General features: G+C 47.1%; 1 protein-coding gene across 6 annotated transcripts in view; it reads right to left on the bottom strand.

The window, feature by feature from the left end:
* arhgap23a (Rho GTPase activating protein 23a) overlaps positions 1–16,709 on the bottom strand; it is a 56,868-nt gene that overhangs the window by 30,393 nt on the left and 9,766 nt on the right. For 5 of the 6 annotated variants that reach the window (XM_047571676.1, XM_047571678.1, XM_047571682.1 and 2 more), the window contains exon 1: positions 14,750–15,099. The exons of the other annotated variant lie outside the window; for it this stretch is intronic. In XM_047571676.1, the coding sequence (XP_047427632.1) occupies positions 14,750–15,061 (312 nt within the window). In that variant the 5' untranslated portion in view covers positions 15,062–15,099. Of the gene's footprint in view, positions 1–14,749; positions 15,100–16,709 lie in introns of those variants that run through there. 6 annotated transcript variants of the gene reach the window in all.

The raw sequence follows: 16,709 nt of genomic DNA, 5'->3' as shown, positions 1-16,709 counted from the left end.
ATGAGGTTAGACAGGTTTCACCTGCCACACGGCGGGGCAAGTACCAACTCGACAGGAGCAGGGCCGTCATCCGCAGAGACTGTACCCTCTGGATACGCTGCACCTCGCCTTACAAGACCAAACACTGCAGGCTCCAAAAGTCCACACACAATGACGAGGTGATTGAATAAAAGAGAGGTAATCCAAACACTCCTCAATATCAGGATCTGGGTATTCAATTGACAAAGAGTAATTAGTGACTTTACAAATTACTTTTTCGCTAGGCTTTCATGACAGCTGCAGACATAACTCATTCAGAAAATATTCAGGCCACCAAACTCCGAAATCCTTGATCCTACACCTCCCATAATGCAACTCCGTAGTCCAGTCCCAGATAACAGTCACGCTCCTTGTGTTCTCAAGTTGTAACACAAGCTTATTACAACAAATCAAATGGAATGCTGCTTTTAAAGACACAGTCAAGTCGGTTCATAGGTTAGCTGGTCGCTTCCTGTTTGGATGACATGTAGCTGCTCTTCATACCAGAACAAGTCACTCTGCAGCGGGGTGGACTGAACTGGATAATCATGTGTTTTATTGCCTGCAAATTCAAACCTTAGTTTGAGTTATTTTCTCTTCCAAGACATATCTAATCTCACTTTAAAGGAGCTCCTCTGCTAAAACAACAGACAAGGTTTAGATAGCTCTACTTCATCCCTGCTTTAAACAGTTTGAGTCAGCACGCACACTTTCACTAACACACACACAGACGCACACAGCATCCACATGTGAACACAAAGGCTGCTTCTCCCGTGCACGCGCATTCACACAAACACATGCCACATGTCCCACTGAGTCACAGCTGAGTATAAATACACTAGGCTGTGTAATTATGGTTCCTCCATAAAGTCAGAAGGCTGCGGCTGTGAGGTGGTGGTGGGGCGAAGGGAGGGGGGGTGAGGGGGTTCTTTTCTCCGTGCGGTTCAGACCAGGGTTCTGGGCTCCACGGAACCGCCCTGCTGGATCACCGGAGGGCATGAGGGGGGGTCTGATTCATCCCCAGGAGGCGGCAGAGATGCGAGAGAATAGACCACACCCGCAGAACCGTGAGAGAATTGAAGAAGAAGAAGAAGAAGAAGAAGAAGAAGAAGGTGAAATGGGATTGTATCTCTGGTGGAAAGCTAAGATGAGGGTTTAAGGTCTGAAAACGCACTCGGCTGCCTGCACAGCAGCAGCGCAGAGGAGGGGATTTCATATCACATTTTTCACAACAGCAGTTAGTTTTAGCGGGGAGGGCACAGAGCCTAATTTGGAAACAAAAGCTCTCTGTCTGTGCGGCTCCCTCTCTTTCTCTATCTCTGCAGGCATTACAAAAAAAAAAAAAAGAGAGAGAGCGAGAGAGAGGAGGACGAGCACGAAGAGCGGGAAAAAAAACAAGTGGTTTTTCGAACAAAACGGCATTGAGTTACAGTTTACACTATGGGCGCACGGTCACACGTGAAGAGCTGTCACAATAGCACGCCGCCCACTACTGACCCGCACTGTTTGTTTGAAACATGCCCGAGCAGGCGCGCAGCTGCACATCCATCATCTGCATATGGGCCTAATGCATCACCTGAGCACGTCTTCCTTATCCGACGCGCAGCAATCTGAGTAAACAGCGACCAGACGATACAGCAGGAGTTTTATTCATCATAAGCTGCCAGCAGCGATCTCATGGAGTGAGGAAATCAAAGGCCAGCGTGTGCTGCTAATCTCTCCTGCCCTCGCTGCTCCCTGATAACAGACACATCAGTGGATACGGGGAGGAGGGAGGTAAAGCAGGATGGAGGGGAGCTGGGCTGTTGGTCTAACAGATTAGTTGTGCGATATGTTTTAAACTACTTCGTACTCATAACAAGACCACGGGCCAAAAGATTAACCAAGCACAGAGGCCTTCCAGTCTTTCTCCTGTGCGCTGCGTCTAAACACAGAGCTGCGAGGAGGAAAACGAAGCTGAGGCTTGACAGGAAATAGACAGGAAAGAGAAGAGTGAAGAGGTTCAGACTGCTGACTGAGATCTTGGTTGGCGTGTCGCAAACAAACCGAGCTGCAGACACAACGATGGCGCGTTCTCTCTAAACACAGGCTACAATAATTCGGAAAAAGGACAAGGAGGGTCAGTGTGGGCCAGAGTGGGAGTGATGCTCACAATGAAACCCTTACAAAGAGACACAACAAAGCCAAGACCGGTCTAGTGCGAGGGCCTAAAGACTGGAAACTCATAAGAAAGTGTGAATCCTGTCCCTTGCTGGTGAGAGAAACTGACACAGTCCTGACTCAACATGTGGCATTGGAGGTGCCGAAGGAGCACCCACATGAACGATGTGTGTCATCACGATGTTGCACCGCATTAGAAAGTGATTCATATTCTAAGACAAAAATATGCATGATGCACGGCAGCGGTTCAGCCTCCCGAAGGGTTCACAAGATAAATCTGAGGAGTCTCGACATGAGCAACGGGTCATGAGAAAATCGAAACCATATTACACACGCTTATGGGTTATTTTTCATTTCATGTCCTCCAAGGATTAGAGGAAGGTTTTAGGTTTTTATGCCTTTAAAATGCTTTCAAATGAATGGTAACCGCTCGCACGACCCTGTGACAGCCTGCGCAAGGCGACGGAAAACACAAAAAGATTTTGTTACCTCTGACTGTTGTAAACCCTCTTTTTAAAATTGATAAAATGTGTCCAACTATTCACTGCATCAGTGTGACATTAATGCATGTAACTGTGGTTCGGTTAAATTTGGTTTAGGGAAATATATGAAAACACGAATAACTGATCATTATGGGTTCGATGGAGTGGATTTCTCCGTGCAGACGTTATGAGTGATCCGTCAGAGTGGATTCTACAAAAGCACACGCTTGAGTGAAAAAGGACGTAGCGGTTTTAAGCAGGTTAATTTTAACTCTAATCTCTGGTAAATCCCCGTGCCACTGGACGTATAGGAACTGTGCGAGTTAGTGCAGTTACCAGTCAGCCAGCACTAGAGGGCAGCTGCGACACAGAGAGGAGCAGCAGATGGGTGGGGGAAAGCCCACAGGCCGCTGGGACACAGGGGACAGAGCCAGGGGTGGGGAGCTCCATATAACTGCACGCTTTTACTACAATAGGTGGCAGGAAGGTGTGTAGAGAAGATGAGCGGGTCCGAGAGGTCGACCTAAATGTGTTGTCTGCGGTTGTAAGTGAGTTGCTAATGGATAAGATCAGAGTCGGGGTTGGAGACAGAGGTGGGAGATCAGAGAGGTCACACCTGTTGTGGGCTTTGAGGAGCGCATAGGCGACGGCAGGTGGAGTCAGAGACGAGGGTCAGATATCCCATCAGCCCACAGCTGAGTGGAGCTGGGTGGGCCAGTGCCCCCTCCCTGACTGGTCAGAGGACTGGTACAACAACAACAACAACTAAACAAGGCTCACTTCTGTAGAGGAGAAGATTAAAGCCGCCCACCTGACCATGTGTTCCTCCGTAGGAAGCAAATGCATTATGCATGCATTCTTTACACGCTTCTAATGTGTGTGTGTGTGTGTGTGTGTGTGTGTGTGTGTGTGTGTGTGTGTGTTACAGTGCAGCCACATGAGGGCAGAACACGTGAGCTATGTCAGCGTGGAAACACTTAGCAGGACCCCAGGTTCGAAACGTCCGTTACGTCAACCCCCGCAAATATCTGAGGTACTACAGATCATGTCCGGCAGTGACACAGCTGACAAGAACTGCTTAGAAACAGGGAACTGATTATTTATGTTACTGAAAGGGAAATCAATCAAAGACATAAGACTGTGAACAAATCAATTTGAGAATTTAAATGAAAATTAAAGACTGAAGTTGAAGATGTGACACACACAAAAAAAAAGAAATTACAAATCTACAAACTCCACCAGCCAATGGTCACATGAGAACAGAATTCCTCAATCTATTAATGATCGTTAAATCCAAACAGTAAGAGGGAAACTGAACGATGAAGAAAACACGGCTCCGTCAGCCAGGACACACAACAGTCCATATGAGATTCATAAAATAAAAAAAAGAAATGTTACGGGCTTACTCAGATGTGTCCCTCGTGCTACCACAAGGGACACATGAGTCAGCCTGCCAAGCGTTTACGTGCATAAAGATGCCTGATGAACAGTGGGAAGGAGAACATGATGGAGTGGGGGTGTTGCCAGATGTTGGAAAGCCAACACCGAGGGGGGAAAACTTGCCGAGAGTAAAAAAAAAAAATGAGGGCAGAGAGTAAGAGAAGAGAGCAGATGGAGAGAAGACGGCGATGACACATATTTACTCAGTTGCACTCGAATTACCTCCCATTTTCTCCAGTGAATCTGTAGCAGACATGGCTAATTTTTAAAGGCTGAATGAGGTGCATGAATTATTAAATGCTCTAAGAGACGCGCGTCTACGGATGTGTGTGCTGAGGGATGAACGGTTTAACCCCGTTTCACATTTCATGCTCATCAAAAGCTTTTTGGCTGCATAACATGAGCTCACATGTATGTGGGAATACAAGTGCGTTTCTGTGTGTGTGCATGAGAAGGAGAGACACTGACGGAGCTAAACACATTAGGTTTTCCAGCAGACTAAGTGGAGAGATGGTGCTCCGCTTTAACCCAATAAGCAGGGAGTGGCTCCTTTATGCTCAGGTCACATCTGAGCATAAAGGAAAGGGGAAGCTGCATCTCTTGCTGAACGTTTCACCTGCGTGTTGTTAGTTCTGTGTGACTCGTGCGTACATCTGCTTCTGTGACTGCTCCGCAAGATGTTATTGGTATTCAAAGGAACCGTTTCTTTTGTTAAAGGCGAGCGTGTTTCCAGGGAAACACAAAGAAAGTCTTCACAAAGAAGTCTTTATTCATATAATGTCAGTAAGCACTTAACGCATATCTCTTCCAAAACCTCAATCCATCATCTAAACTGTTCTGTGGTGCTTACTGGAATTAAATGCGAAGTTGAGCAAAGAGGCACGAATGTTCTTATATGTACAGATTGCAGAGTTAAACCTGACAGTGGTGAAATATAAAAAGTCAGGGCCGCACTAAAGGAGGAGTCAGACAGTTCCCAGAGACATCAGTGTGTATATAAAAACACTCTTGAGTCCAGGTTGTCAGGCTTCGTCTTGACTCTTGTCTTTCACATAATCGCCAGTCACCTTTATGCCGACAGTTGCCACGGGAACCAAAAAGTTGCCTGCGTTGGATCATGAGAAAAGAAGCCCTGCAGGGAGAGTTTGACGGCACGCTCATTATTCGCTGGAAGCTGGCTTTCACAGGTGATTTGTGTGAAGGTTCAGGACTCAGCGCTGTCACACTGCAGGCCGGTCTGATAGATGGGTGATCGAACCAGAAGGTCTGTGTGGAAAGAAAAGTATTCATGCGTGTTTTTCTTTTCATGCTTGGGAGTCGTGGCAGAGGTTATGGACTCAACCGATCCATGAGAAGGCGTGAGTCAAAACAAATCCGTTCCAGCTAAAGGTGTGACACCTACCAGCCACGCGGCCTGACCTCGCACTTTGCTGGAAAACATGCGCTTACCCAGTGCTGCGCCCTGCTGTTTCTGACCGGGACGAGGCCGTGGCGCTGAAGTCTGGTAAACTCTCAGATGTACTCCTATATACCGTGGGGCCTTAACAACATCAGGGCCAATGACGACATCTGGCAAAGCCCTACTCTCCTTACACTGTACTCCCTCCTCCTCTTCCTCATCTGTACTGACCACAACCGCTGGGAGCAATCAGAGCGTCACGTCTGAGCTCCGCTGCAATAAGAGCCCCCCATCCTCCTCCTCCTCCTCCTCCTTTCACCCCTTTTTTTCTCTTCTCTTTCTGGTTGTTTTCAGAAGCAGGCAGAAAACCACAGGGCTCCAGCAGGCCTTGCGACTATCTCCACCCCCATCGCCTGCGTTTGTGCCCCCTCAACTCGCCTGCTTCCCTCCCCCCTCCACAGGCCCAGATGATTATATTTAGATCAACTGTGCTTCTGTGTAATTAACAGATGAAAATTATAACTTTGGGGCTCTGAGATGACGCTGCTGTTCTCCTTGGCTGAGGCCGGACCCGAGGCTGATCTGGGCACAAAACCGAGCAGCGGTCCAACATCTGGGGCGTGGTGGAGGCGATGCAAAGCCAGGCTGGGAGTCTAACTCGGCTAGGCAGTTAAAAAAGAAAGAGAAAGCAGGGCTGCAGAAGGCGGCCCGAGTGTTTATTAGAGCACATGAGATGCTTGCCTGCCTCCAACAGTCCTGGAGTTTCCATTTGAGGTCATCTGGTTTTTACATTCCTGCCATGCACCGCCGCTCACACCGCGCTGAGGAAGTTCTCCATCGCACAGGATTGTTCAGTCCGGCAGCTCTCAAAGTGGAGTCTGGGGTGCAGGATAACCATTTAGGGATCTTTTGGAGCAGTGACGAACGGTTTAATTTAATCAAAAATACCCCGTGTGTAGGACTTATGGGTGGAATATGATCACCTGGGAATCTATGGACTATGTCTAGCTATTCGGGGAAAATGTCTGAGAACTGCTTTTGCAGATGCTTAAGGGTATGGATGCAGCTCTTAACCCTAGTTCCCATCTTCATTAAGATTGTCCAATATATATCTTTAAGACGATTCAAAACTTTTCTAACCACGGGCTCTTTCTTGTAAAATCTAAAGCAAAGCCAACATATGCAATACGTCTGTGAAAGTTCTCGGTCCTCCAGGTCAAGCTACATCTACAAAAGTTGAAACAATGAGACTCTTTCCCAAAGGGTTTCTCAAAGTTTTCCCACTCATCCCAGCTGCTTCTTTACTTCCAAATTGTGGGGAGTGGGGGAAAACCGGACCAAAACTAATTCCTCCAATTACAAGGGAGAATTTGGTTGATTCAGACGATAGTCACGTGAGTTTCAGGTGGGCGCCACCCACAGATGTTCCCACTAAAATCCCGGCTTGGTTGAGTGGCGAAACGTCTTTGAAAAAACCCAACTAATCTAGTTCCTCTTGTTTCAGTTATGTTTATTTTCTTATGCTGTGCGGACCAGTAAACCTGTCAATCCGGAGATAAATAGTCCTCCTCCTCCTCCTCTCTTCAGCATTCCCCAGCGGGACAAAGATGCTACACAGATACCGCCTGGCATGTTTTGAATACAAGAGGATCGGCCTACGCTATCGTTTTATCTGCTCCTTCCTGTTGACGCACTGCACACTGTAAACCCTGGGTGAACTGAAGGACATCCCTGGAGGACATTGATGCTGGTAGTCGTTGCTGTTTTCTAGCTGATCCCAGAGGCGCTGCCCTTTGTGTTTTTAATGTAGGAAGCGATCCATATGCCAGGCTCACGATGCTGCTGCACCTGCGCGTTTAGCCTCTGTCGCTTTGTGTTAGCGGCCTTCTAATGCAAGCATGGCAACAACTCAAAGGCTGTTCACCCCACAGTAATAAACTGTCTTCTCCGGCTCCGTGGCTCGTTTCACCCCAGAACAGAAGGTCAGACGCGCGGCCTCGAGGGGAGACGGGTCCCACTTGTTTTGCCTCTGCAGTGGGATGACACGAGAGTCCCACAGCACACATATGGTTTCACTCTGTTATTCGGATGAAAGACACGCTGGCACTGCTTAGAGCAAAGAGCACAGTTAACAGAAACACACTGTACTGTTAGTTTTCATTCTGTAAACTGAGTGAGAGAAGAGGGAGGAAGTGGATACACAAGGATCATGCCGAAACAAACCTTTTATGGCACAAACCGATACCTGCCGCTTTAAAGATGACATTCCGCCCAGAGAGGAAGGAGTCTTTGAGTGCACATTCAGGCAAAACGTGAAAAATGAAAGCACCTAGTGTCCTGAGAGGAGATGACCAAAAATGGAAACAGAGAAGGGATCAAAGCGATAGCTCAAAGTCACGGGGAAGTGAGACAGGAACAAGAAAGCTGGAAATCTGGAAGAAGCCAGGGATATAATAAAAAAAAAAGCTACCTCGTCAACAAGCAGAGTGGAAAGAGGAAGAAGCTGTAAGAGATACGGGTGACAACACGGTTCAGGGTGCTGATGTACTGATCTACTGACGTCCCGCATTTGCATGGTGTTCTGGTTTATCATAATATTTGGGACATGCGGTTCTTAATCGAAGCAAACGCAGAGCCTTAACAGGCTGTCTTGTTAGCCGTAGCAATCAGCCACAGTACCAAAGATGCAGCAGCGAATCCACGCAGAGTAAATGAGATTTACTGCTTTGTTTGGTGAAACAGAAGAACGGATGATGCTGCAAGATGCAAATGAACCCGAATCAGACCACGGCTGCTACAGATACAGGACTGCAATATGTGCCATGTGAGTACTGAGGTTAATATGAGACCATATTATATCCTGGTTGAATGAGAAACCTAATTATCAGACCTCGATATTACAGGATAGCTGGGTTTACTTAGCAAACTTCCTGAATGTGTATTTCTAAGCATAAACTTTGATATGTAAGCGAAATCTAGATAAGCACAACCAAATCAAATCAAGGCAGCATGTCTGTTGAAACGGCTTGAATTACTCTGGATGCAGACAAAAGAAAGACCCCGGGGTGACTCAACAGCTCACCTGACACCAGCCCCGTGCAGCTACAGTCATCACTCCACTGAGTCAATCATCTGATGTCTCATTCTCCTTTTGAATGCACAGATATGAATCCCGGTGACACAAAACTATTCCTTTGTCTGTTCGATAACGGAGTGATATCATTCCAGACCATCAGGGAAGACAAAAAAAAATCCCTTAACCAACATGTAAACAGAGACGACGTTGTGCTGGACCAGCAGGCATCAGGAAAAGCACAGCGCTCTATCTTTTCCCAGCATCCTCTGCTCCTCATTAGCCTCCTGATAATCTCTGTCCCGTGATTTTTGCCGCACTGTCAAAACAACTTCCCCCATTCCTCCGCTCACAAATAGTACGGCGAGACACGGGGCCCGGCGGCTGTTGTTGCATTCGTGGCCCTCGTTGCTTTGGGAAGCGGAGATAGAGGTCAGCGATTCAGTTCAGTAACCCCAACAAAACTACAGTTACAAACCGTAGCTGGTCAGCTGCCATTTACAATCAGCAAAACCCAGGGCAGCCTTTCTGATCACAGCTTTATGCACAGTGAGCAAACATCATCTCTCTTTTGTCATTATCAGGGAAGACATAATGAAACTAAAACAAACAGAATTCCTGATGAATTAGTTTGTGTAGCTTGTTCTCTTATTAACCGACAGGCTTCAATTGGACTCATCCATTTCTCTCCGCGCAGAATTTACACATAAGGGTCCGTTTACTCGCAATCAGGGAACTTGTCAGTTACACGTGTTAACTAGTCTTAGTCTTTGAGGTCGAGCGGAGCTGAAAAACTTCCAGGCACTTCACAGGTTCAAATGGTTTGGTAAATTGCAACCAGTGAGAGCTCACTTGGCGCCAGGCTATGACTGGACGCCCCGCTGCTACCAAATCTTGTCCCTTCGGACTTTGCATATTCAAATGCGAACATATGTTTATAGAGATAAGTTTATGTGTGGCGTGGAGTACGGAGCCTGTAAAAACAACTGGATAATGACATCTGTGGATCTGGACGACCAAAACTGCATCACTGGGACTTTCTTGGTTTAAGCTTTGCTAAAAACACAAATGCTTCCCAGACACTGAGCTGCGTTTTGACTCTAATTAGAGACTAAATGTCGGGATGCGTTGGGCTTTCTTTCCAAACTCTCCCTCGACAAATGCAAGTCTCCGCAGCACAATGCTATCTTTGGGTCTTTGGTTGTGTTCAGCTGTTGAGGGAAATGTTGCACCTGAGTAAGAACAGCTGAAACTGTTAAAGTAAACCTTACATCAAAATGCTGTTTATGCTTTTTTTCTCTCTGTGGTATAATGAAGAGTAATTTATCTCCCTAGTATTGTACAGTGCAGAGTGAAATCTGACAGCTTGTAAAAACTAGCCTGGAGAAGTTTCTTTCCTTCTGCTTGTCGTCCTCGTGACATCCTTCTACTCCAATGACCCGTCAGGATTCTCTATTTTTTTTTTATATTCTATTCCTCCTCCATCACATTCCAGCGCAGTCCCCGCTTTTCGTATGAAAAAACTGCTTAGCCGACGCGAGCGAGACAACGGGTACCATTTAGCTCTGTGCAAACACACCCTCCATTCTTGTTGCCCTCGCTCTTTTGCAAAACACGGTGAGAACGCGATGTGAAAGCGCTCGATATCGGGACGTGAGCGAGACAAAACAAGACGCGGGATCAGATCATCTGAATGGAAATCAGTCAAACGCAGCCTCGGTTTAACCCCCGTGGCCCCTGCTGCGCGCAGTGACAGGCCTCCCCTCCTTCCTCCTTAGCCTCTTTACTGGGGGCCAAGCGTGTGACGAGGGCGGCCCCTGACCCCTGAACCCTGACCCCGATTCAAACCCCGCCTGGCTGCCTCCAGGCCGATACCGCACACCGATCCAGACGGAGTCAAGTGTGCATTTCCAAGCAAGCCTCGACCTGCTCTCCATTCCTGCCGCGTGCCAAGCATCACGTCAACATTAGGCCCCTCGCGCGCGCGCTCGCCGCCGTACGACCGCCTCGTATTTTCCTCCGCAGAAACAACACACACAGACACAAACATCTCGGCAGGCGCAAACACAAAGAGGCACTGACACATGCCAGACCATCAACAGGCTGAATCTAATTAGCTCTCATCTGTTTCTGAGAGGGGCTTTGTTTCACACAGAAACCTCCCAGCGCCTGCCAGTCAGACGCCACAGCTGAAAATCACCCAGCCGGGAGAGGACGAGTGCTTCCTGCAAGATATTGAGATTTGTCACTTTTCTGGCCAGGTAATCCTCACAGTCAGAGGAACAAGAGAAAAGTACAAGGTCAAAAGTTTGGACACGCTTTCCCATTGAATTAAATTGAGTGATAAGTAAATATTCAGAAATTCTCTTGATTCCACTGTCAGTGTCGGCAATACTGACAACTCCCTAAAGAAATAAAAATCTTCTAGATAATAAACACAGTCCCTTTTTTCATATCTGGAAAACGCTCCTCTGTTTCTATCTTCTTTTTTTTTTGGAAAAATGACGCACAAGCACGAAGCCACAAAAAATAAACATACACCTTTGATGAGAAGCAGAGACGAGTAAACATATTTTGTAATGCAGGTCTGCTTTCAATGCAGATTTAATATGCAAACATTTCAAAACTAGCAATTGTTCTTCCCACTGACGTCAGTCCACAGAATACTAATAATAAGTGCATGCATTTATAATAGCTGCGTGCAGGTTTTCCAGAGAGAAGCACTGACTGACTGACTACAAGGAGATCAATAACAGGCCATTAGCGACAGAAGCACTTTCCAGGGCTGCACCACACCAGTCGCTCCCCTCTTCCCACGGTAAACAAGGTCAACGGCGATGACTGACGTCCTTCGCCCACCTATAACACCGGCTGCCTGATGTTTGCGCAGCATCAAGGACTTCCTCGTGCAAACACGAGAGGAGAAGGCCAAATTAAAACTCTCCACCGAGCTGTTTTTCACTCTCGGCGCGGAGAGCATCTGCGTGTGTGCGAGCGAGGCCGCATTTCATGCACCTGCGCCCACGTTACGAGGCTGCATGCGCAGCTCTGACCCTTTAAGTGCGATGTAAACATGCTGGAGTGACTACATTTACGCACACCTGTGCCTGTGTGTGTGATTAGAGTGTGTCAACACACACACACACACACACACTCTCCAGGTTAATGATTGTGGATGTGAGGCGCGAGCGCCGGTGCAGCTGTTGTCTTCGGAGTGGAGGAATGCAGCGGGGGGGAGGTGACAGTGTCGAGGCGGGAGGGCAGAGGTGTGAAGGCGTGAGAGCTGAGTGAATGGCGTTAATGGACTGATGCGGGACACTCTGTAACACACACACTTTAGTGTCAAGCGGCGTGGAGCCCCGCCCACTGCCCTGGCACCGTAAAAGAGTCCGAATGCCTGCCATACTTGGGCACTATTTAATATTTCAGACCTGCAGACCACCAGCCCTGCAATACACAACAGAGGATTAGAAATTTGTGAATGAAATAAAGTAAATCACAGCCAAATAAGTGTACAAGGTGTAATATGAATTGTTTATATGCTTTTTACAGATTGGTACAATAAAGCAACTTTTTGACCCTTTTAAAAACTACAAAAAAAATTCAAAAAAAAACAGTCAGTGACCTCTCGACTCAGGCTGGAAACACTTAAATTAAAGACTGCCTTAGTTTGTTTCTCATCGCAAACCCTTAAAGCTACAATTCTGTAATTCATTCAAGAAAAACGGAAGAAAAATATTTGTTTTGGAAATCACCTTACAACCGCTTCTTTTTGCTCCCCTCTCAGATCCAACCCCGCAGGTTAGAAACCACTAAAATCATATGAATGCTCAGCATTGTGAAACCTGCAACGTGCCCACTGCGTTTCAAAGTCATCTGCTAATGATCACGGAAACGTTTTCCTCTGCACCACCTTGCAGCTGTTTTCGGTTAGGCTAGCCTCGACCGGGATCCGATGCCGGACCTGCTGACTGGTCTGCGGTTTGAGGCCTGCAGCCTTTCTGGGGTGGCTGTCCTGTGATCAGCTGGATCAGCAGGAAGCATTAAGGGCAGTTCGTGGATTAGCCGACGCGTCTGTCTTGAGTTTGCAAATATTATTGACTGGACTGGACAAGAGAAAGGAGAAGGTGAAGAACGCTCCGTCGCGAATAACATGCAAGTCATGTGTGGGCACAAAGAGGAGACGGAACTGAAGAAGAGGGTGATGGTGGATTAGTCTGCAGGGGAAAAAACGCACACGTGCCGCAGGGAAACGAGGCGGGCTCTAAAATCGACCAGTTCTTCAAGACTTTCATAAAAGCCCTCTCATATTTCCTGTTATCAATACACTTCGGCATCTTGCACAGAGAAATGCAGCTCCAGCTATGAGGAAAGCAGGCCTCTGCCCCGCCCTGCTGCCCGCTTCCCTGTTATTGATCTCACCCACAAACCCTGCACTGCTACATTAGAGCAGAGCCGCTAACAACGTTTCCCCTCGTCCCCCTGGACATCACCGTAACTGCTCTCATCAAGCAGACACTTTCCTCCCTTCCTCTGCTCGTTGGGAGGCACACCAAGCCTCACTCACTCCGCGCCTCATTTCAACAAAATAATCAGATACTGGTGTAATCTCACTTTTTTTTTTTATGTTGTTGTTTTTTTTTTTATCACTGCATCTAAACAAGATTAGCGGCCACGCTTGCCACGACTCAGGGAGGAGAAACAAAACACGGAGCGCATCATTTCTGTACGTGCTGATGGACGCATTGCTTTGCCGTCAAATGAAACAGACATCGCCGCAGACCATTCCTCCCCCTGGCCCGGAGACAAGGGAGACGGCACGCAGAGAAAGGCCCGGCTAAATTAGAGCTGGGTGTTGGCTGGGGCACCAAGGGTCAGAGTTCAGGTATGAAACAGGTCAGGGACTGAGATGAGACAAGTCGAGGTCAAACCAGACCGCTGTGGAAGAAGAGACACACGCCAACGGTTAAGACACTAGAAGACATCGGACCCTTTGAACGCAGTTTTATGAGTTCCTGTTGATTGAAATGACAGGACACACATGGCAGCTGTTTACTCCGAAGTCTAATGAAAACAGATAAAAGTGAATTCGCTGCGTTTGAAGGAGAATTTGTAGCTCTGTCACTGGAAACCGCACAGGAGGAAACATCATTCCCCGCTGGACCTGACACATTTGAGATTGCGGCAAGACTGAGTTCACAGAGATCAGGGGATGATACTGACACAGCAGAGACAAACACACACGACTCATACGGCGAAGAACAACAGGAAATATCCCTGACACAGGCCACATTACAGTCTGAATCTAAGCAGTCAGGCAGACCTCAAGTTCCTGGCCACCAGACCAAACCATATGCCTCCTTCAGCGAGCAGACCACCGCCCAGTCTGACACAGCTTACCTCATGACTTCACTATGACACTTCAATATACACATTCCCTGAGTCTGAGTAGGAGGAATTTATATTTAATGAGGAGTTCTCTCTCAGCAAAATTCAGAGGAAAGATTCAGTTGGAATAATATCTAATAATATCTTTATAGGCCTCAAACTGTTGCTGTCTGATGGAAAAGTGAAAAAGTGTCTGGGGCTTGTGAAGTCTTGTGATGTCCATTCACTTAAGATCAGATCACACCTTCCTCATCTTCTCGTTTTCTGTTACATCATCTTCTGCGCGACTAGCCGGGACTCATTTGCCACAGCGCCGGCTTTAATTGAAGCCCAGTGGGTCTCAATAAAGAGCCGCGGACTATAAGAGATCATCTCAACACGGTGGACAAACAGCATCTGTGTTCGGGACGTCCCGTGTAGACTGAAAGTCGCCTCCCGGTGCAGCGAGAGGCGACAAAAGACGGAACCAAACCGGCCGTGAAGCTCTGGCTCGGGTTCGCGCACCGGTGGTTACATTCAATCGGTTCTGGTCCACGACAGTCAAAAAAAAAAAAAAAAAAAAAAAAAGAGCTGCAGAAATACACTAATCAAACACTTGGTTTCTGTACAGTATGTCGGTGAGTGTGTGTGTACACAGTGGCTATGTAAACTAGAATTAATCCTCTTAGGAAATCACGCTCTCTGACCAGCCCCACGGCGCCGCGGCTCCACGCTCCCAACCACAATACCACAATACGTCCAGGTAGCAACACAAACACAAAGTTAACCATGTCAGCTTCGTGTACTTACGTGGTTCTCAGAGTAGGGTGGTATTCCAACAAGGCAAAAAGCAACTCCATTCATTGGACAGCAGAAACTGTTTGGCTGCAACAAGGAGACGCGGATTTGTTGCCTGCACAGGCGGCAACAGAGCTCCGAGAGAAACAATGCTCCGGCCGAACACCAACTTATATGTTCAGCACTTATCCGGCTTCCTTCCTTCCTAAAGAAAGGCGACTCTGTTCCCGTTGTTTCGGGCAGTCCAATACGCTGCCCCCCGCCTCCTCCTCCTCCTCTTCTGCTTCTTCTTCTTCTTCGCCTTCTTCTTCTGCCAGACCGCATCAGTTGAACATAACTGAAATCCCCGTGTCCTGTCCTCGGTCTGCCTGCTGGAAACCGACCGCAGCAGCGTCAAAACACCGCGGCCACGCAGGAAGTCCGGAGGCCCGGCCTTCAAAGTAAAGCCCGGGAAAGGAATGCGAGTGGAATTTGACAAATAGGTTACGAGAATGGACGTTGAAAACAGTTCTGGGAAACGGACATAAACATGAGCGGTGAATCTATTACTAATATCGTTTATTTTTACACGAACCCAATTCAAACGTTTCACCAATGGAGACGAGCTAAACAGGAATGATTTTGATCTTTTGTGTGCGTTTTACTCTCATGTAGAGTTTTGCGCCATGCTTTTATTTCTCTGATTTTTTTCCCCGGAAGTGATATATTCTTATAATGGTTAACTTGACGAATGTATCCAGAAATTAGACGAGGGTGCGTTGGAAAAATCTGTGCGCTCCGCCCTGCAAACCCGCAGCGTGCGGGCTCCCTCTGGCTGCGCCAAAACATTTGTGAGCTGGATGGGAGGATGGACTGATGCCACGAGAACCCTGAGGGTGGAGGGGGGATTTTTACTGTTTTAGTTTTTTAGTATCTCAAAAATATAGTTATGGTATATGATGGAAATTAAAGTAGATTTGAATAAATATGGAATCAGGCACAAATAATAGCATAACCGTTTGCTGTATGAATATCTTTCTCCCCTTTGCACAATTTTGATCTGCAAAATAGAGGTATAGAGAGGAAAACACTAGTTTAACTTATCAATTTGAGCTAATGTGTTAGAATACAATGCAAAACACCCTTCTCGATGTCATAAATTTCAAGGGGGTGTATTGAAATTGCTTTTGCGCAACAGCCTAAATCTTAAAATACACAACTTTTTAAACTAAAAACTTAGAAGATAGCAAAGAAGAAGGAGGAGGCAGATAGCAGATGCTACTCTTACATTTTAGCATCAAATTGATTCAAATACAAGGTCGTTCATTTGCGGAATTGAGGAACAGAACCTCCGGAAAGGATTGGACTGATGACATATTTTAAGCAGACATAAGGAATCTAAGAGTCTCATAAACTCTGTGACTCATGGTAAACAGACGGACACGACCTCTATGGGTTAAACAAAGACTGAAAGAATAATTCATTCAGAGATGCCAGAATTCCTTCCACGCCCAGACAGAATAGACCATAATTCACGGCGTACATTCTCGGAAAAGTGTCGAAAGGCTCGTATTTTTAGCCACCTTGGCTGCAGATGAATGTGAATCAGTAGAAGCTTACTCAGAAATAGAACAGGAACTTCGGGCTGCTGCCAAGAAGTTACACTACATCATACTACGCATATGTTGCACTGTAGCTACGGTATCATGTAAAGAGCTGCCGTAAACTTCATCCCAGAGATGAAGGAATAAAAGGGATTTAAAACAGGAAAAATGTGGAGAGATGGCGCTGGCTGTAGCTGCCGCGATGGCTCAAAGCTGGGGGCCCATGTGGCTACTATTACTCTGAAGGGGTGAGTATCAGAGAGCCACTTCAAACGCCATGGGGGAACAGGCTCGAGTCATAGGGGGAAAAAGAAGCTTACGGGGCTCTTCCCACGCCAAGAGCTGCAGCTGCCAACTCAGCCTTCATCTCAACATGCCTCCTCTGTCTG

Source organism: Mugil cephalus, chromosome 20 (genome assembly GCF_022458985.1).
Source record: "Mugil cephalus isolate CIBA_MC_2020 chromosome 20, CIBA_Mcephalus_1.1, whole genome shotgun sequence".
NCBI classification, from domain to species: Eukaryota; Metazoa; Chordata; class Actinopteri; order Mugiliformes; family Mugilidae; genus Mugil; species Mugil cephalus.
Note: the sequence above shows the minus strand (reverse complement) of the source record. Positions and strands in the feature narration are given on the sequence as shown.